The 20,947-nt window shown below is 45.4% G+C and overlaps 1 protein-coding gene across 1 annotated transcript in view; it reads left to right on the top strand.

Annotated features, from left to right (window-relative positions):
* LOC306940570 (nesprin-2-like) overlaps positions 1-20,947 on the top strand; it is a 161,129-nt gene that overhangs the window by 119,260 nt on the left and 20,922 nt on the right. The window contains exons 70-77 of the mRNA XM_079525668.1: positions 1,427-1,585; positions 6,099-6,265; positions 11,682-11,844; positions 13,023-13,213; positions 14,133-14,283; positions 17,672-17,854; positions 18,825-18,962; positions 19,726-20,310. Of these exons, the coding sequence (XP_079381794.1) occupies positions 1,427-1,585; positions 6,099-6,265; positions 11,682-11,844; positions 13,023-13,213; positions 14,133-14,283; positions 17,672-17,854; positions 18,825-18,962; positions 19,726-20,310 (1,737 nt within the window). The remainder of the gene's footprint in view (positions 1-1,426; positions 1,586-6,098; positions 6,266-11,681; positions 11,845-13,022; positions 13,214-14,132; positions 14,284-17,671; positions 17,855-18,824; positions 18,963-19,725; positions 20,311-20,947) is intronic.

Consider the following 20,947-nt stretch of genomic DNA (forward strand, 5'->3'; position numbering starts at 1 on the left):
TCAAACAACTTTCTTGATCGAATTCAATACTTTAATTAAATCCAACCAACTCTGTGGATTAGATTAGGATTAGGAGGTAATAAAACACATTGTTATTACAGACCAACCTAACCAGCTTCATGTGACCCATGTGGGTTCAGACATTGCTTATTATGGAACTGGAAAATTGGTTCAATGCGACTGGCTCAAGAGGTAGAGCAGGTCGTCCAATGATCCATGGGTCGGCGGTTCGAATCCCGGCTCCTTGGGCAAGACACTGAACCCCAAATTGCTCCCGATGTGCTGGTTGGTACCTTGCATGGCTTCCGCCGCAATCGGTGTATGAATGTGTGTGTGAATGGGTGAATGTAATGCACAATCTATGTAAAGCGCCTTGGATAAAGGCGCTATATAAATGCACCATTTATATAAATGCACAATTTTTTCGTCCCAAGTCATTTGGACTGATGACAGCAGCACCAAGCTGATAATTAACTCCATTGTGGTGAAACATGAGATGTTTCCCTGCTGTCTGATGGCACCGTGGCAATAGGACATGGATTTGAACCACAGCTATTGTGCTCCCTGTTTAGTTAACAGGTTGCAGGTGGGGGACAGTCAGCGGAATGGCCCCGAAGAACAGATGGCTTGGCCGGGATGAAGGGGTCCAGAGGACAGGCTCTATTGTTGTGAGGGGGGGACAATTAAGTCCCCCCCCCAGCTATAGGGCAGGGCCACAGTGCAACACAATGGAACCCACATACTCCAGCATCCAACAGGCCCAGTGTGGTTTCACTCTTAACAGGCCAGGGCTCATGAAATAACTATAAATGCCAGGGAGCAGTTAATAATAGCCTGAAAACAGGACACACTATGAGCTCTGGCAGTCTAAAAGGATCACCAGCCAGCCACGAGCCCCCAGCTGTGTAATGAGATATTATTATCAATGCATTAAGATGTCATTAGGAACATTGGTGGGTTCAATTAGCAGCCAGGGATTAAATTGGAAGCTGTTGGGGATCAAAACTATTGTATCTCATCTCTCTCTGCTGCTGTGATGACAGAAGAAATTACTTTATTCTATGGAATGCACTTTGTTTGCATTTGTTTCTCTGCAAAAAGTGTGATGTTGCTATTAGGGCTGTGAATCTTTGGGTGTCCCACGATTCGATTGCGATTCCGATTCTTGGGGTCACGATTCGATTCAAAACAAATTTCTATTCAAAATGATTCTCGATTCAATACATAGGATTTCATCACAATCTACTCCAGTCTTGAACTGAAGTGACTACAGTAACTTGAAAATGACTGAAGACATGATGTTTACTGTGATTAGGGTAAGCTTACATTTCATATCACAGACACCATGTAGTGAAAACTCCTGTAACTGTAACCAGAAAAATAAATCTAAAATGACGTCATACGCTGTCCCCCCCCCCCCCCTCAGGTGTCCGTGCGCAGGCAGGAGATTGCTGACCGCCTCAATGCCTGGACCATCTTCAATGACAAGAACAGGGAGCTGTGTGACTGGCTGATGCAGATAGAGAGAAAGGTGTCCCACAGTGGAGACCTCAGCATCGAGGAGATGGTGGAGAAACTCAAGAAGGTAACGGAGCCAACCGGGGGTTATACTTATACGGGTGTCACGCACCAAAGGTGTGGGTCTATATGCTAATAATTAAAAGGAAGGGTTGTCCGCACACTGTGTATCAGCTCCCAGGAAACTTTATTAATGGGGCGACTGTGGCTCAGGAGGTAGAGCAGGTCGTCCAATGATCCGTGGGTCGGCGGTTCGAATCCCGGCTCCTCCTGTCTACATGTCGAAGTGTCCTTGGGCAAGACACTGAACCCCAAATTGCTCTCGATGTGCTGGTTGATGCCTTGCATGGCTTTCGCCGCAATCGGTGTATGAATGTGTGTGTGAATGGGTGAATGTTGTAATGCACAATCTATGTAAAGCGCCTTGGATAAATGCACCATTTACCATTTAGTAACAACGTTTCGACCCTTCATCAGGTATCTCATACCTGACGAAGACCCGTAAGGGTCGAAACGTTGTTACCTAAATAAAGTGTCCTGGGAGCAGATACACAGTGTGCAGACAAGAAGACAACCCTTCTTTTTCATTGTACGTATATATATATATTTTTTTTTTGTTCAGCACCAGTAGAATTTCTTGAGATGTGCGTGCTTCCTTTTGGATCCTATCTATATGCTAATAACCTGTTGCTTGTAGGTCTGCTATTTTTTTTTAATCGAAGAACCACTGACAGAAACATAGCTTTTTCAGAAAACTGTCAGGATGTAGAAGACATTTTTAGAATCTGATCTCAGGTCAGAATGGGTTAATTGGTGAATGACCTACAGTATTACGCATGTATGCCACATTCATGCTCCATTAGTGGTTTGATGGCCGTTGTTGCTTTATCTTCTAATGGTGTGAAGCAGAACTACTGGATAGGAATATGGACAAAAGGTATCTTTCCTTCCTGTTATTTATTTGTACTGAAATAAATAACAGGACCTACGCATTTCGACCAAAAGGTGGTATTCAGGGTCTATCTCAATACCCTGGAATATATAATAAATAATATCATCATCATATCATCATCATCATCATCATCATCATCATCATCATATCATCATCATCATACTATAATTAACCAAATGTCTGACTGAATGTGTGTCTGTCTGTCAGAAACATCGCCTTATCTCCTCACCGCCTGCACCAATCGCTCCCACTTTTCACACAGGCATTGACCATAATAATATGGAGGTCTTAACGAAGCCCTTTTTCCAATTTAACAAATTATAAATTAATAATGAATTTATTAGTGAATTAAAAACGCACCCAGGGTGCAGTACCCCCGGTAAGGGCTAGTATATATAATATATTGCAACAGTTTACTGTAGATGTGGAGGTAGTCTTGTATGCTGTCATTAGTACATCATCATGCACTGATTAATTCACTTACACACCAAACCAGGGACGTGCAGAGAGTGTTAGAGGGGCAGGGGCTGAAATCCTGTAAGAGGGCACTTTTGGACAAAAATAGCTGATCTACAAGCTCACGCGTTGTGAGCTTGTAGATCAGCTATTTTCGGGGCGCAACCCAGCACTCTTTAGCTAGAGGAGATGTGGTGTAACGACATGGATTTCTAAACAAATTTGTTCAATGCAAAATACTGTGTTCAAGTTCAGGAGACTTTGGAAAAAAAGCAATTCTCCTGAATGCTGCCTTCTGGCATGGCATGGGAAGGAGTGGCATTTGCGTTTCTTTCACTGTAGTAAAAGGGTAACCTCGCCTCACCAGACTTTCCACCACCTCGGAGGAAAGCCTGGTCTCTGTTTCAAAAGTCCGTATGATCCTGTCGGGAGCGGATGATATGGTTACGTCATGTTGTAGTATTGTTTTGTAGTCGATCAGGCAGGAACAACAGGCGGTAACTTTATATATATCTATGGCAACTTCCTTTTCATTTTCTCAATAAAAGCTCTCGTAGCCTGTAGCTTTTATTGAGAAAAATCGGTTTGAGGGAAAAGGAAGTTGCCGCCTGTTGTTCCTGCCTGTCGACTATCATCCGCTCCCGACAGGATCATATACCCAAATTAAATGGTGCCCAGGCTAGTAAAAGGGCAGTTGTTTTACAGATGGGTAAAAGAGCAGGGGCTGAAGCCCCCTTTGATGTCTATGTGTGGACGTCCCTGCACCAAACCCTTGTTTTTACAATTTAGGCATTTGGCAGACGCTCTTAATCCAGAGCGACTTACATTAAGCAATAACAAAAGCATGGCATACATCACATATATAAAAAGTAGTTATCATGAATCATGCGTAAACTAAGAACAGGTATTATATTGGATCCAACTGCATCTTAGAAGAATATAATTTGCATACTTAACTACTAAAATGCAAATCAGATAAACTCTGAATTCCTCTGTGTGTACAGTACGTTGCACAAGTATGTGTCTTGTGAGGAATTGTTGCATTACACTGAAAACAACCGTATAGAAATATTTTTAATTAGTTATTAGAATGTATTATATATATATACCGTTATTTATTCTTTATTATAAAGTTAAAAAAAGGGAAAGTATGTCCACTCTAAAGTTACACTATAGAGTAGACTAAATAGGCTAGTATAATACTATACAGTAATCTAGGCAGATTAATGAATACAAATTAATTCTTGTAGAAGTTAAAAGTACTGTATACTCGGAGCGTAGTAACATTCTGTACTGTATCACACAGTACATTACAAAATGCACTGCTGCCAATTAGTCAACAAATTAATTGGGGCACAAATGCCACCTGGTCAAACGTGCTCCGAATCACACACACACGAGGCACAACGTCGTGCATTCTGTAGCAGAGTGGCTGGCTGGCTGGCTGGAATGCTGCCACCTCCATCGCTTTGTTCAAACAAAACAATTGTCTTTTCATTTACAGAAGGCCCTTTGTTGTCTGTTATTATGTCACCATGCAGCATGCTGGTTTGGTTTGCAGTTAATGAATGGTTTGGGACAGTGTGTGGTTATTGTATTGAGATGAGATGAGCCAAATGGTACCCCCCCCCCCCAGGCACCTGACCCGACAATAACTGTGTGTTTACACCGCGTTGCACCCAAAACACTTCCTGGTGGTGATTATGGACAGCAGCCAATTAACCTTTTTCCCCCAGAAGCAAAACAGGTGCTCGGCTTTCTGAATGAGACGGATGTTGAAAAGAGAATTCAGGCTTTTTTGAGTGGTGTAAACCACTCCTACGACTGGCTTTGTTAGTTTACGTGTCTGTCTGTCTGTCCTGTTTCGCAAAAAATGAGCATGGTTGCTATGGTCACTCAGTTCACACGGTGTGATTTCATTGCGTCAGACATTACGTCAGACCACAGCTGATCAGGCTATATAAGACCTTACACCACTCAGTTCACACGGGTGTGATTTTTTTTTAATACATTCAAATCAGGGAACAAGGGATCTGCTTTTTGTGATTAGTTCACGTTATTATTATTTAAATTTTTGTATGACTTAAATATTGTTTATTACGTTTTCAATTTTACATTAACAAGTACTACTAGAAGATGATCAAGAAATTTAAACACAAGAAGCAGAACACAAATGAAAAAAATGACAAATCCAATCTCAGTCCAAATTAATTACGGTGTAACTGTAAACAGTTATATGGTAATTATTATGTGCATAATAATTATGAAAATAGTAAATTACATATTTTGTTTGGCCCGTGTGGATCAGGTGGATCAGGGGTAGAGTGGCCGGATGGTAACCGCAAGGTTGCCAGTTCGAACCCGGGCTCCCCCAGAGTTAGTGTCGAGGTGTCCTTGAGCAAGACACTGAACCCATAATTGCTCCTGATGTGCTGGTTGGTGCCTTGCATGGTTTCTGCCGCCATCGGTGTGTGAATGGGTGAATGTAATGCACAATCTATGTAAAGCGCCTTGGATAAAGGCACTATATAAATGCACCATTTTTTTAGTTAGTTAGTTAGTTGCTGCGAGAGTGAGGTCTAGCCAACACCAACTCGGGTTTCCTGGATCGCTGCCCTCCACAATTTCCTATCCATCATCAGGTTAGCCCATGTAAAATTCAAGATGCACCTTATTATCCCCAATTAGGGGGGATGTGTTTTGCAAGCAGCATTGTAGCACAAATATAACTAGAAAAAGTGCCCCTCGGGGCACAGGTCTCCACCAGGCCAGGTCAGGTTGTGGCCTCCTGGTGGCCCTATAGTAGGCCAATGTGAAAAGGGTGCCATTTCTTCTTACGCCTTGGATGGCAATTGGATGATTTGAGGCATTTTGTTCCAAAAATGTTTTTTGCAAAAATGCACCTGTTGGTGGCGCTATATCTATAATGTGAAGATTTCACGTAAATTGCACGCTGCGTTCATGATTTGAGGCTTTTTGTTCAAAACGGGCCAAAAGGGTCCCAATTTAACATTTCAATTAACCAATAATGTGTGCACACACTGTGACCAAATATAATGATGTAACTGGCTTACTCGACGATGGTTCTGTTCAAAGCGTGGTCTGAAGTGGAGAGCGGTCGTCATCGCACATGAACGCAGCCCTGATAATAGTGTCTCTTTCTCCCCACTAGGACTGCATGGAGGAGATCAACTTGTTCAGCGAGAACAAAAGCCACTTGAAGCAGCTTGGAGAGCAGCTGCTGTTAGCCAGTGATGAGACCAAGCAGAGGCAGGTCCATGGCACTCTGCAGGAGGTCAACCAGCGCTGGAACAACCTCTTCCAGCACATAGAGGCCAGGTGAGACCGCACGCTGCGCGAAATTGCTGACCGGCTCCCGGTCGTTAAAATGAATCATAGAAAAAAAGGAAAGAGACCCAGAACCGCGGGGGGTTTAATAGTCTGGTAACTGCATGGCAAGAATAAGAAATACTGTCTGATGAAGAGCCGAGAGGCTCGAAACGTCATGTCCACTATGGTGTAAGGAACCTTAATAAATATCATTTTGAAGCTTTGGAGCATTACCCAGTTTAGTTTTGTTCTATTGTTACAACCTCGGCCCGGCGCCTGGCTTTAAGTGAGTGGATGTGTTCTATTGTTACAACCTCGCCCCGGCACCTGGCTTTAAGTGAGTGGATGTGCGTGCTTTATTGCACCGGTCTAAGAATAAAAAGAATACACCTACTCATTTCATCTTGACTTGACTAGTCAGAACAAGTTAGCGTGGTGTGGACTCTGTGGAGTCACCTTTACACTCGCACTACATTCTATCAGGGGATCAACAGGCCTTGTGTGTGTGTGTGCACATGTGCATCCTCAGGTGCATGCGCGTGTCTGCATACAGTGTGTGTGTGTGTGTGTGTGTGTGTGTGTGTGTGTGTGTGTGTGTGTGGCAGACAGCAGCGTTTGCGCTGCACACTATTAAAAGCTTTTAATGAATTATAATGCATGTGTGTGCGAGTGCGTGTGCGTGTGTGTGTGTGCGTGCGCGTGTACTGTGTGCACACATATGTGTTCTCACGCAGTTTGGAATGCATCACTGAATCGTAGTAATTATGCTTTATCCTATTCACCTGCTGTTGCCGAGCCTAGGCCTGCAGCTGTCATACAATACAGCGTGTCTGTACTGAATGTACAGACTGTAAGTTAAGTTACCATCATGATATACTATTAGTACTTTGACCCCCATTCAGACAGATGGTCATGGATTTGGTGGTACCCTATAGCCCCCCCCCCCCCCCCCCCCCCCCTCTCCATCTCTCTCGCCCACCATCCAAAGCTGTAGTATATAGACTGTCAGGCTGTACCATATGGCCCTTAAACCCCATCCCCGTTCAACCCCCATCTTCAGCGTTCAAGGTCCTGAGCAGAGGACTGTGTTGGTATGGAGAGCAATCTGCCACTATGCTTGTACATCATAGACCCTATAGGGCTGGCTTGTGGAGATGTTGTTGTCGTAGCATGCAGCTGTACTGCCAATTAATCAGGGATAGTTTTATTGGGGTGCCTGGTAGCTCGGCTACCAGGCACCCCTGATTGTATTAAACTACGTTAAACTCACCCAACACTGCAGCTGTACGTAAAGCTTGATTTATCCTAACATTAAAGACGAGGATCTCTGTTCCAGTGAGGTGAAAAAAAGCCTTCCCCATTTAAGAGTTAAGGCATGGCAAAGAACATCACAAAAAGAAGGACCAACGCGTTTCAGGCAATCAGCCTTCGTCACGGTCCTTGATTTATCCTCTTTCTATCTGCAAAGTGTTTGTTTCATAAAAATCCACTGTAGACATGACGTTATATGAGCTACTTTCTGTCAAGAAATTCCAGGTGATTATATTTCTAAATGTTGGAGTTTGGAAGCACTCTTTCAGTGAAGCAACCTCCTGATGCCTCCTGTATTATGTGCAAATTAAAAACAGGTGGTACGCAGAGCACTTCAACACATGCTAGAACTCCAGAATCTCGGTTTTCGATGATTTCTATTAATCCAGAATCAATACTATTATATTTACTGTATTTTTGCTTCCCGTCGCTATAGGCAACGCTTGCTTCCATGGTGCGACGTCATCGTAATCGAAAAACGTTGTGCACACGCGTGCGCACGCGATCTTAATCTGCGTTTTCTCTGAATTGAGGCTCAGATTGAGGTGAGGGATGTTAAGAGCTAAATAAAATATTAGTTAGCATATTAGCGTTTCTAAGTTCTAACGCTGGAGAAGATGATCCATTGTGGCACGAAAATGGACACCCGTGGCTCCAACATATGTGGCCGGTTAAGACTCATCCGTGGCTTCCGCGTGCGTTTAGGGTTAGGTTAGGGTCTGGGGTAATTAGGGTTAGGGTTAGTTTAGGGTTTGGGTAATTATTGTGTCAGACTATTGCGTGTCGGACTGTTAGTACATCACCCAGGCGAGAGTGCCTTTCACTGCAGTCAAGTTATCCGTTGTTGATAGTCTGTTGAAACCGGCTTCTTTTTGTACAACCGAAGTGTGCGTGTGTCACGGTGTGTGCGACTGTAATCTACTCAAAGTAGGTTGAATCTGTCCGTTGCCAGGTGCTTGGGTTGAAACGTGAAGGGCATGCTGTAGATTAGAATCTGTCCGTTGCCAGGTGCGTGGGTTGAAACGTGAAGGGCATGCTGTAGATTAGAATGTATAGACGCCGGAATATGGAACGAACAGGAGGAGTCACAATTAGTTTTGTCTTAAACTCGCACTACATTCAATCAGGGGATTCAACAGGCCTTGTATGTACTGCTGGCTTGAGTCCTATAACTTGTTCACATACTGTAAATAGCCTCAACGCAACGTGCCCTTTACCACGGAGTATCCAAGCAACTATGAGCTCTCCTGTTGTGCCAGCTGTACATTTCAGCTTGTCCCTTATTATCCTCACCTGTCCTCTCCAGCTGTATTCTCTTCGCTCTTCTCCTCCTGTCCCCCCTTGCGTAGCGGGGGGCTCCCTGGCCAAAGCTTCTCCTCCTGTCCCCCTTTGCGTAGCGGGGGGCTCCCTGGCCAAAGCTTCTCCTCCTGTCCCCCTTGCGTAGCGGGGGGCTCCCTGGCCAAGGCTTTGTCTTTGTTGGGGCCCCCCAAGTACCAATACTGCAATTTAGAACTACAAGTAAAAGTACTGAATTGAATGTACTTGAGTAAAAGTACAAAAGTATCGGCATAAAAATGTACTTAAAGTACTAAAAATGTAAGTACTCATATTGCAGAATTTCACAAGTTCAAAATGTGTACAAAATATTTTGAAAATAGGAGATCTACAAGCTCACAAGTCACAAATCGCCAAAGTAACTAGTAACTAAAGTTTTCAAATAATTGTAGTGAAGTAAAAGTACAAATTCTGGCTCCGAGATGTAGTGGAGTAGAAGTAAAAGTATACTGGAATATTGGAAATACTCAAGTAAAGTACAAATACCTCAAAATTGTACTTAAGTACAGTACTTAAGTAAAAGTACTTAGTTACTTTCCACCACTGCCCCCTTTTCCTACTGTATAGGCTTTGTTAGGCTGTCAGAGGTGGTGGGGGGGTGTGGGGGGGGGGGGGGGGAGGGGGGGGGCTTAGAGGATGGGAAAGGGGGGGCAGAGAAGAGAGAGAGAGAGAGAGATGAGAGAGAGAGATTGTAGTGCACCTGACATGCACAAGATTGTTTTGATTAATGTAAAAATGGCTGGCTGTGTACTGTGCAGTACAGTATGTTCTAGGAGCCTATTTTGTCCTTGAAACAAAATTACTAGCTCTCTCTCTCTCTCTCCATCTTCCCTCTGTCCGTCACGCACGCACGCACGCACGCACGCACGCACGCACGCACGCACGCACGCACGCACGCACGCACGCACGCACGCACGCACTCACACACACACACCAACAGATTTTTGAGGGGCGCTAAGCCCCTCCTATATACAGGTTTAATAATGTTTGTTTTTAGTTCAATGTTTGTTTTAATAACGCCATTGACAATGAAGGGAAAATGTACGTCATCTTGTCCCTAACACAAACATTAAATGCCATTAACAATAAAGAGAATGTAATGTTTGTGTTGGCACCGTTTGGTTTACATCACCATTACATCACGTTACATCACGAGTTAGACTTTAATATATTAGCGCCCCTCACTTCACACGGGTGTGATTTTTTTTTAAAACCCATTCTGGACGGGAACCCCTTTGGGTGTTTTAACTAAGCATTATGTTATACTTTAGCTATTCAAAAATAGCAGATCTACAAGCTCGTAGGAGCTTGTAGGTCTGTTATTTTTGAAAAATCGTTAAAATGTGGCGCAAATCATTGAATATATATTTCAGAGCAAACATTTTTAACTAAAATATTTGCTTCTGGTGCAGGGTCCCTGGAAGTACATATTTTGAGATGGGGGTCCGTGGCCCAATAGAGATAATTCTGGGGGTCCTTGACATGAAAAAGGTTAAGCACCACTGATATAGAAACATAGGTTTTTCAGAAAAATGTTAGGATTTAGAAGCCTTTTTTTTATCGACCTCAGTCCAAAATATAATTCCATAGAGAAACAAGCCCCTGTTGGCTCTCAATGGGTGAAATGAACTCGGTCTCCAGAACACAAGGCACACTTCAGCCATTCAACTTCAAACAGCAGCAGCTGTGGAGAAAGCTTCCATTGGCCCTGTGCGAGTGTGCGTTGCCATGACAGTGGCGGCGGCAGCGAAGGCTCCTTTTGTGGAGAAATAGAATCCAAAGGGAAGTACGCACATCTCTAACCCATTTTGACCTGAGATCAGATTCTAAAAATGTCTTCTACATCCTGACAGTTTTCTGAAAAAGCTATGTTTCTATGTCAGTCGTTCTTCGATTTTTAAAAAATTGCAGACCTACAAGCTCGTAGTGCGCCACTCGGTGGCGCGCTACGAGCTTGTAGATCTGCTATTTTTCAATAGCTAAAGCATAACATAATGTTAACACCAAAAGGGGTTCCCGCCCAAAATTGGCTAAAAAACTTCTACAGGTGCTGAACAGATACGTCCGTGAGAACACTGACACAGCTGGGAGGTTACCAACATTATTATAGGTTTTAATTTTTCATCAGTTTTTATTTTATTTTGTTTTGTTTTCAATTAGAGTCTAGTTTTGTGAGCTTATATCTGCTATTTTTTGAAGATTTTAAATAAAGACTACAACTAAGGATATTTTTTATTATAGTTAGTCATCATTTTTTAAATAAATTAAAAAAATAATTCCAATTGTAGTTTTTGTCATTGTGTTAGTTTTAGTTAACTATAATAACATTTAATTGGAGCTTACAGTGGGATACTTTATATACGGAACATTCTGTAGAGCTGGTATAGTCTGTTGTTGAAGCGCTGTGTGTGTGCGTACGTGCGTGCGTGCGTGCGTGCGTGTGTGCGTGAGGAAGCTGAAGGACACTCTGGTGACGGTGCAGCAGCTGGATAAGAACATGAGTAACGTGTGTGTGTGTGTGTGTGTGTCTGCGTGTGTGCTTGTGTGCGTGCGTGCGTGCGTGCGTGCGTGCGTGCGTGCGTGCGTGCGTGTGTGCGTGCAGGGTGAGGAAGCTGAAGGACACTCTGGTGACGGTGCAGCAGCTGGATAAGAACATGAGTAACGTGTGTGTGTGTGTGTGTGTGTGTGTGTGTCTGTGTGTGTGTGTGCATGCGTGCGTGTGTGTGTGTGTGTGTGTGTGTGCGTGCATGCGTGCGTGCGCGTGCGTGTGTGCGTGCAGGGTGAGGAAGCTGAAGGACACTCTGGTGACGGTGCAGCAGCTGGATAAGAACATGAGTAACCTGCGGAGCTGGCTGTCCCGCGTGGAGGCGGAGTTATCCCGACCAATCACATACAGCGTCTGTCACCACGGGGAGATCCAGAGGAGGCTGCAGGAACAGCAGGTACACTTAGAGATCCATGAGGAGGCTGGCTGGACAGCGGGCGAGCATCGGCCGACACATCGCCCGTTATCGCCCGAAAAGATGAATTATTTTCTTTCTTTTCGGGCGACGTTGCTCCGTCCACTTTTCGACCATCACCTATTCGCCTGCTATCGCCGGTAGTCTCCGGGTCCCATTGACAAATAATGCACTTCCGGAAATTTCGCCTGGCCGTCGCCCGCTGTTAAAACGTTCAAACTGGTCCCCAATTACGGTTGCCTGGTCCCCCCTGGTCCCCCCTGGTCCCCCCGCTGGCCATGATTCACACTGGCCTTGGTTCTTCAGCTGTATTCTATGCTCTCACATTGCATCGATGTATAACCCATTTTGACCTGAGATCAGATTCTAAAAATGTCTTCTACATCCTGACAGTTTTCTGAAAAAGCTATGTTTCTATGTCAGTGGTTCTTCGATTTAAAAAAAAATAGCAGACCTACAAGCTCGTAGCGCGCCACTCGGTGGCGCGCTATGAGCTTGTAGATCTGCTATTTTTCAATAGCTAAAGCATAACATAATGCTAACACCAAAAGGGTTTCCCGCCCAAAATGGTATAAAGTACACTTCACTCTAACAACTCTGATAGTGCCCTGGCCACCCGAGACCAGAATATCTTCACTTTGGGACATTCCCAGAACACCGTTTGGGTCTTTACTCCCCTCCTTTGTGTCCTTTCCTTCATTCTGTTGTTAGTCTTTCTTTCTTTAAGACCTACAAATTCTTCTCTAAATCAATAGTTTCCACGAAGTGATGCGCAGTGAGCTTGTATATCTGCTATTTTTGAATAGCCAATGCAAAAATCTAAAATGACACGGATGCTTTCTCGGTTCTATTCTCGGTTAATTTCTTTCTTTCTTTCTTTCTTTCTTTCTTTCTTTCTTTCTTTCTTTCTTTCTTTCTTTCTTTCTTTCTTTCTTCTCTCTCTGCCTCCCTCCTTCCATCCCACCCTCTGTATTAATAATGCATATCTATGTCTGTCCTTTGTGTTTTTGGGGGATCATCACATATAGTAATAGTACACAGTGCCATACCTCTCTCTCTCATCAGCCCTCCTGTGTCTTCTAATATCTGTCTGTCTCTCTGTCTGCCTGTCTGCTGGTGTGTGGACTGACTCCATGACGTCTGTCTGTCTGTCTGTCCAGGAGCTGCAGAGGGACATTGAGCAGCACACAGAGGGCGTGGCCTCCGTGCTGAGTCTCTGCGACGTCCTGCTGAGAGACGAGGACGCGGCGTGTGGGACGGAGACGGAGAGCGACTCCCTGCAGGAGACGAGCCGCAGCCTGGACCAGCGCTGGAGGGCCATCTGTACCATGGCGCTGGACCGGAGACTCAGGTTGGGCTGGGGGGAGCTCTCTCTCTCTCTCTCTCTCTCTCTCACACACATAAACACGCATATTTCATTTATTATCTTTCGTTTATCATTTATTACATTTTAGTATTTGTCTTTATAGCTTTCTTCAAGGGAAAAGGCCCGCTCTACTCAGACAGTTTTATATAGTTTCAGGCGTGTGCTGGGTGCAGATTCAAAATGAACATATAGAAAATGACACTGACGAAGGCCTGCACGCCGAAACTGCTGCTGCGGAGCACTATCATCATTAAACAAAGACTCTTACTCGACTGTGCGGATTTTATTCATTTTCTTTTCTTCAGCTTTCTCTAATGCTCATTATGCTAATGCTTGTAACGTTTTGTGTTTGAGTCACCCTGAAGAAGGCAACTTGTTGCCGAAACGTTATAAATAAAAACATTATGGCATCGTGACTACGAGCTGTGCTGCCTCTTTCCTCTCTCAGTCATAGTTGTATCTCCTGCGGTCAGCACCTCCCCACTACTGGTGTGCACTCCTACCTTTTTGTTTGTGTTTGAGTCCTAACACCTTTTGTTCCGAACTTAGGAAAATTAACATCTTCATTGCAAAAGAAGTCATCAAGACATCTGTCCCAGTCTAGAAATAATAATTAGTATACTGACATGGTTGTAAAACTCACCAGAAATCTGTTGGGTGAACTTACAAAATGCTTGGTTTCAGAGATACTGAAGCACTGAGAAAACTGTTTCTTCGTCCTTTTTTTCTTTTCAAACTTGGCTACGGTAGCGGTGGTCTCAAAAACATAAGGAAAACTTTGACCAGGTTTCAGAGATAGCCATAGTCTGTATATTTGTTAATTGTTGTAATAAATGAAGCAATAAATGTTGGCTTCCTTTTTGTCAGAGGTGATGTAGGTATTATGGATTATTACACATTGCAGGATTGAGGAGACATGGAGAATGTGGTGCAAGTTCCTGGACGACTACTCTCGCTTTGAGGACTGGCTGAAAATGGCCGAACGCACAGCCGCCAACCCCAACTCTGCTGATGTCCTCTACACGGTTGCCAAGGAGGAGCTGAAGAAGTTTGAGGTTGGTTGTATAGAGCGGTCAAGCACGCACGCATCATCAACAAGAATGTACCCCAACAAGTAACCTGCACACCAGACCGCCACTTGCCACGTTCAAGAGCATTTATTTTTAAAGAGAGAGAGAGAGAGTAACCTTCTTCAGGCCTGAGGAAGGTCGCAAGACCAAAACGTTGCTCTCTGCTCTTTAAAAATAAATGCTTAGCAGTCGGTCCATCGAAGCAGGGTAACCTGTATGGCCATTGTGCAACACAGCAGCTAAGCGCACTGCCACAATGACTGCAGTGACCACAATGACCCCCCCCCCCCCTTTTGTCAATCCAAAATTGATGCGATGATTTGTTTGGAGATAGTTTTCAGTTAATCAAATATGCTATGACTGAGGTTTGAATTGGATATTTGCCCGAGAAGTGTTAAAATTGGATATAGGGAAAACAAAATGTAACATTGTATCACCTTTAGTGAAAGAGCAAAGGCCTAAGACCTGGAAATAAGAGACGCAAAATAGGGGCCTTAAGGCTCATTCATAGTCTGGATTTCCGGTGGTGAGGTGACCACCGATCTACAACATGACGTCACGAGCCACGGTGAAGAGCAAACCACCGCCACCGCTCCAGCCCTTCTCTCTGTTTTTACTCACCACCGCTCAACGTTATTTCAGCTCCGGTGGTCAGCTCACCACCGGAGCGGTGGTCACCTCACCACCGGAGCGGTGGTCACCTCACCACCGGAGCGGTGGTCACCTCACCACCGGAGCGGTGGTCACCTCACCACCGGAGCGGTGGTCACCTCACCACCGGAGCGGTGGTCACCTCACCACCGGAGCGGTGGTCACCTCACCACCGGAGCGGTGGTCACCTCACCACCGGAGCGGTGGTCAGCTCACCACCGGAGCGGTGGTCACCTCACCACCGGAGCGGTGGTCACCTCACCACCGGAGCGGTGGTCACCTCACCACCGGAGCGGTGGTCACCTCACCACCGGAGCGGTGGTCACCTCACCACCGGAGCGGTGGTGAGGTCACCACCGGAGCGGTGGTCACCTCACCACCGGAGCGGTGGTCACCTCACCACCGGAGCGGTGGTCACCTCATCACCGAAAATCCAGACTATGAATAGGCCTTTAGTGTTCATTGTTTAAACAGTGGTTCCCAAAGTAGGGTCCGGGGACCCGTAGGGGTCTTGAGAGTGTTCCAGGGGGCCCATTTGGTTCACATTAACATTGATTTAACAATACAAATTCGGGTCTCAGAGATAGAAATGCTATTAAATAGCCATTAGCCATTGCATATCAAACTGAGGGTTGTTGAAATTAAAATGGTTGAGAATCAATGTTCTCTTATGGGGGTCCCTGGCATGTCTTTTCAAATGGGGGGTCCACGGGCCAATTACTGTCAATGTGGGGGTCCTTGAGGGGAAAAGGTTTGGGAACCACTGGTTTACAAGCATCTATTATACATTTGAAAAGGTGTCCCCAAAGCCCGAACCACGAAAAGAAAGTCACCAGCTACTACGTCACTGACACGCTGCAACACGCTGCAACACGCTGCAACACACACTGCAACAACACACTAACACGTCACACACTTACCCTCCGCGTCGTTCGTTCCCTATCTCCTAATGTCGCGCCGCTCGGCCACACTCCACACCACCCGCGTAAAAATTGTCATCGCACTGCCACTAAAGCCGGCTCCCGTCCACACTCGCAAACAATATCAATATACATAATAAACACAAACACGCCACAAGCACCGACACCCCCGCCTAATTTGTTGCCACGTCTATGAAAACAAGCCCAGAAAAAATGCCATTCAACACGCTACTTACAACTCGCTTACAATTCGCGGACCTGGCAACACTGCATCCTGTTTTCCCATTGGCTACGGTTGCTACAACACGCATTTGCACTGCATCTTGGGAGCAACACAGCTTAATGTAGGGGTCACCGATTGCTGTGCTACATCCCCCTCATGTTCTCACCACCCCGTTCGGCTACACCACACACACTAACCTACACAATTCTCCACATGCAACACAGGCCCCTTATTGGCTAGCCCCCTCACATGGCGATCCCCACACCCGAGGCGCATATATGGATACGAACAACAACAGCAACACCACACGCACACGCGCGCGCTGCAACAACAAAAAGCTACGTACAGTGTGTGTGTGTGTGTGTGTGCGCGCGCGCGCGCGGGGGGGGGGGGATTTGGATCGCCGCGCGATGCAGCGCAAATTGCACTACACTACACAGGGCTCGACAGTGCGACTACGTACTCGCATTTGCGACTTCACATATCACCGTGCAAGTTGTACAATTCACTTTGTAGCACCGGTGCGACTACACAATCCGATCTTTAAAGCTAAACGTTGCGCAGTTTACATCCAAAAGAATGTGTCACTCTCTCGGTTCTGCACCGCTGCTGGAGAAGTATAGCACTGTCGAAGGCAGCGCAACTAATCCCCCCCCCCCCCCCCCCCCCCCCCAGCGAGGGAGGAGAGAGAAGAGAGCGAGAGAGAGAGAGTGGCAGTGGCAGCCAGCAGCGATGTAACATGAGCCTGTGCATTTCACGCTTTTCACCCTATATAACTTCAACGCATAGGCAATCAAGTCAAGACCATTAATTAATGACTGCTGTGTAGGGGTGACGATTGCGTGATGCTTATATGTACAGGATTCTATAGGTCACCACTTTTGGTTTGACACACACACGGCTCCTGTCTCTGTTTACAAAATGACCGCGGGGTGCGGGTTGCCAGGTTTTTTTATAAGTAAAGTATTCAAAACAAAACAAATTAAATTCCAAAACATATATATATAATAATATATTTGAATTTACGTCATTTTGCGCCATTTTGACCTACTTTCTCTGTTCATTGTCAATGGCAAATATTGACACATGTGGGGACTAAAGCTGTATATAGGATAGGAGGGCCCTCACACACATGATTTCATAACTTTTCATCGTGCTCCTAAAATAATTTGCGTGCTACTTGGAAAAATGCTAAGCGTCGAGCCCTGCTCACACACACTACAACACGCTTAAAACTCGCGCACCTGGCAACACTGCATCCTTTTTTCCCATTGGCTATGTTGTTAATTTGTTGCCACGTCTATGAAAACAAGCACAGAAAAAATCTACACCTGGCGTGGAACAAACGGGACGAACCAAGGCGCATATATGGATCACAACAACACCAACAACACTACACGCACACGTGCGCACGCGCTGCAACACAAAACAGCTGCATACAACGCGTGTCACTGTGGACTTCTGTACCTGTGGACTTCTGTATCGCAACGCGGGGCAACGCAACTCTGGGATGAGCGGGCCGAAGGCCCGCGAAATTCTAGTACAGTACATATCCATTGTTCCTGGTTCTCCCTCTCAGGGTTTCCAGAGGCAGGTTCATGAACGTCTGACCCAGCTGGAGCTGGTCAACACTCAGTACCGCCGGCTGACCATGGAGAACCGTACGGACCGGGCCAGCCAGCTCAAAGCCATGGTCCACCAGGGCAACCAGCGATGGGACGCCCTGTACCGCAGGGTGGCGGCCGTCCTCCGCAGGCTCAAGGTAAAGAGATCCATTTGAGTTGAGTGTTGGTTTAACTCTGAGAGTGGCAAATGGATAAATTAACTCTGTGACTTTACTACTTGTTTTTCTTAAATGTAAGCCTGTTTATTTAACTCATTCCCCGCCTAGGGCGAGATTGGACGAGATTAATGAATGTTCCTAGAAGTTTTGTTATTGGTCGGAAAAAAAACAGACAGGCAAATCGACCAATAGCAAAGCTTCTAGGAAAATCTTTGAATGCAGATTGCGGACCCTAGATGTGTCACAGAGACTACATTTTTTGGGTGCAAAAAAAAGGGTAATTAAAATGTTGACATATTGCTTATAGCAGGCAGCTTTAAAGGAGAATTCCATACTAAAAGGCTTTCTTACCTTTCTTTGTAGTTGTTACGTCCCCACCAAAGAGGTCCAGGTGTTATTTTGTGCAAAAGCTCCTTGTTGGCTATTTCCCCTACCATAAGCCCTAAATGAATTGCATTGAATTGAATGGGGCTTTGGGGTGTTGTGCTAATTCGCTTATTTCCATCGCTCAAAATTATATATTTTTTTCTTCATAATGTAAATAATATCCCACACTTTACTACTTATTTCGATGGAAATAAGCGAATTAGCACAACACCCCATAGCCCCATTCAATTCCCATTCAATGCAATTCATTGAGGGCTTATGGTAGGGGAAATAGCCAATAAGGAGTGTTTGCACAAAAAAACACCTGGACCTCTTTGGTGGGGACGTAACGACTACAAAGAAAGGTAAGAAAGGTAAAAAAGCCTTCTAGCATGGAATTCTCCTTTAAGGAACGGGTGCTCGTTGTACATTTGTGATTTGTTTAGTTTGGTGGTGCATGTGGTTCTCTCCTCCTCAGCATTTCACCAGCCAGAGGGAGGACTTTGAGGGCACCAGAGAGAGCATGTTGGTGTGGCTGACAGAGCTGGACCTGAAGCTAACCATGTGGTTCTCTTGTCCTCAGCATTTCACCAGCCAGAGGGAGGACTTCGAGGGCACCAGAGAGAGCATGTTGGTGTGGCTGACAGAGCTGGACCTGAAGCTGACCAACGTGGAGCACTTCTCAGAAAGCAATGTCCACTGCAAGATACAGCAACTCAATGTAAGAGCACAAAAGCGCACGCACGTATACACACACATATACACGCACGTGTACACGCACGTATACACGCACGTATACACGCACGCACACATCATCATCATCATTTTTCGCCGCGGTCAAGATCATGGATTTCACAATGCCACGCCAGACTTTCCGGTCCTTCATTGCCATCCCCAGTTCCTGCTTACTGATGCATGTGTACCTAGCAATGACATCAGGGAACGACCGTTTTCTACCTCTGGTCTGCTTTGAGGCAGACCAGAAAGATGTTGATATTCATTTTGTATTCATCCTTAGGACCCCAAATCACACCTTAGAAAGCATGAGTGTCTATTTCACACAAAGTGATTTTTTTTGACAGCAGGAATTGCCTGTCATAATTTGAAGGGAAGAGAAGAAGGGAAGATATAACCTCATTGTCAGCTCTGTAGCAGTCCACGACAGTAATATGCAATGTGGCCCTCTGGAGTGAGTGTGGAAATATAGTGGCCCTCTCCATCGTCAAAGTTGCCCACCCCCTGCTTTAAACCTCAATTTCTCTCCTCCGCACTCACCCACATGTATGCCATCACCAGGCCAGTCCATCAGTGTTCTTATATCTCTGGCTCCGCAGGGCTTCCAGAAGGAGATATCGCTGAACACAGAGCGTATAGATAGATGGCCTCATCGTGTTCTTATATCTCTGCAGGGCTTCCAGAAGGAGATATCGCTGAACACAGAGCGTATAGATAGACGGCCTCATCGTGTTCTTATATCTCTGCAGGGCTTCCAGAAGGAGATAGCGCTGAACACAGAGCGTATAGATAGATGGCCTCATCGTGTTCTTATATCTCTGGCTCCGCAGGGCTTCCAGAAGGAGATAGCGCTGAACACAGAGCATATAGATAGACGGCCTCATCGTGTTCTTATATCTCTGCAGGGCTTCCAGAAGGAGATAGCGCTGAACACAGGGCGTATAGATAGATGGCCTCATCGTGTTCTTATATCTCTGGCTCCGCAGGGCTTCCAGAAGGAGATAGCGCTGAACACAGAGCATATAGATAGACGGCCTCATCGTGTTCTTATATCTCTGCAGGGCTTCCAGAAGGAGATAGCGCTGAACACAGGGCGTATAGATACATGGCCTCATCGTGTTCTTATATCTCTGGCTCCGCAGGGCTTCCAGAAGGAGATAGCGCTGAACACGGAGCGCATCGACGGCCTCATCGTGTTCGGAGAGGGCCTGATCCAGGGCAGCTGCCCGCAGGACGCCGCCCTCATCGAGGAGGAGCTGGAGGAGCTGCACTCCTACTGTCAGGAGGTGTTCGGTCGCCTGGTCCGCTTCCACCAGCGCCTCAGCCAGCCCGCGGTTAGTTCTCTCACACACGCACGGTCGCACACACACACACACACACACACACACACACACGCACACACATACACACACAAACACACACATGGCACATTCACTCTACTATACAGTGGTTTTCAACCAGTGGTCCCCGGGGACCACCATCAGTGGTCCTTGAGGCGGGTTCCAGGTGGTCCCCAGCTAAATGATGGAGAGTTGGTATAACCAAATGGACCCATATAGATTTTTAACTCTTGACGGCATAAAATGAAACCAAATGGACCCGTACGGGTCCATTTGGTTTCATTTTACACTCTCAAGAGTTACATTATTGTTAAACATCTGCATTACTTCATTTACAGGAAGTCTACACAATTAGAGAATGTAATTTCTTTATCAACGTTTGCCAAAAGCATGGAATTGTAGACAAAATATTATCCAATGACAACAAAATATTCTTTAGTTTTGTGTCTGAGAGGCTAAATTACATTAGATTTTGATGACATTTAGTAATGGTGGCCTTGCCGTGAAATGAAAACAGGTTGAAAACCACTGGTCTACTATTTTAAAAATGAATATAATGCAAGATGTTACACTATGTATTAGCTTATAGATGCCAGGTCATGAATCTCATGATTGACCTGGCATCCTTTTT

Source organism: Electrona antarctica, assembly GCF_951216825.1.
Source record: "Electrona antarctica genome assembly, chromosome: 17".
Lineage (NCBI taxonomy): Eukaryota > Metazoa > Chordata > Actinopteri > Myctophiformes > Myctophidae > Electrona > Electrona antarctica.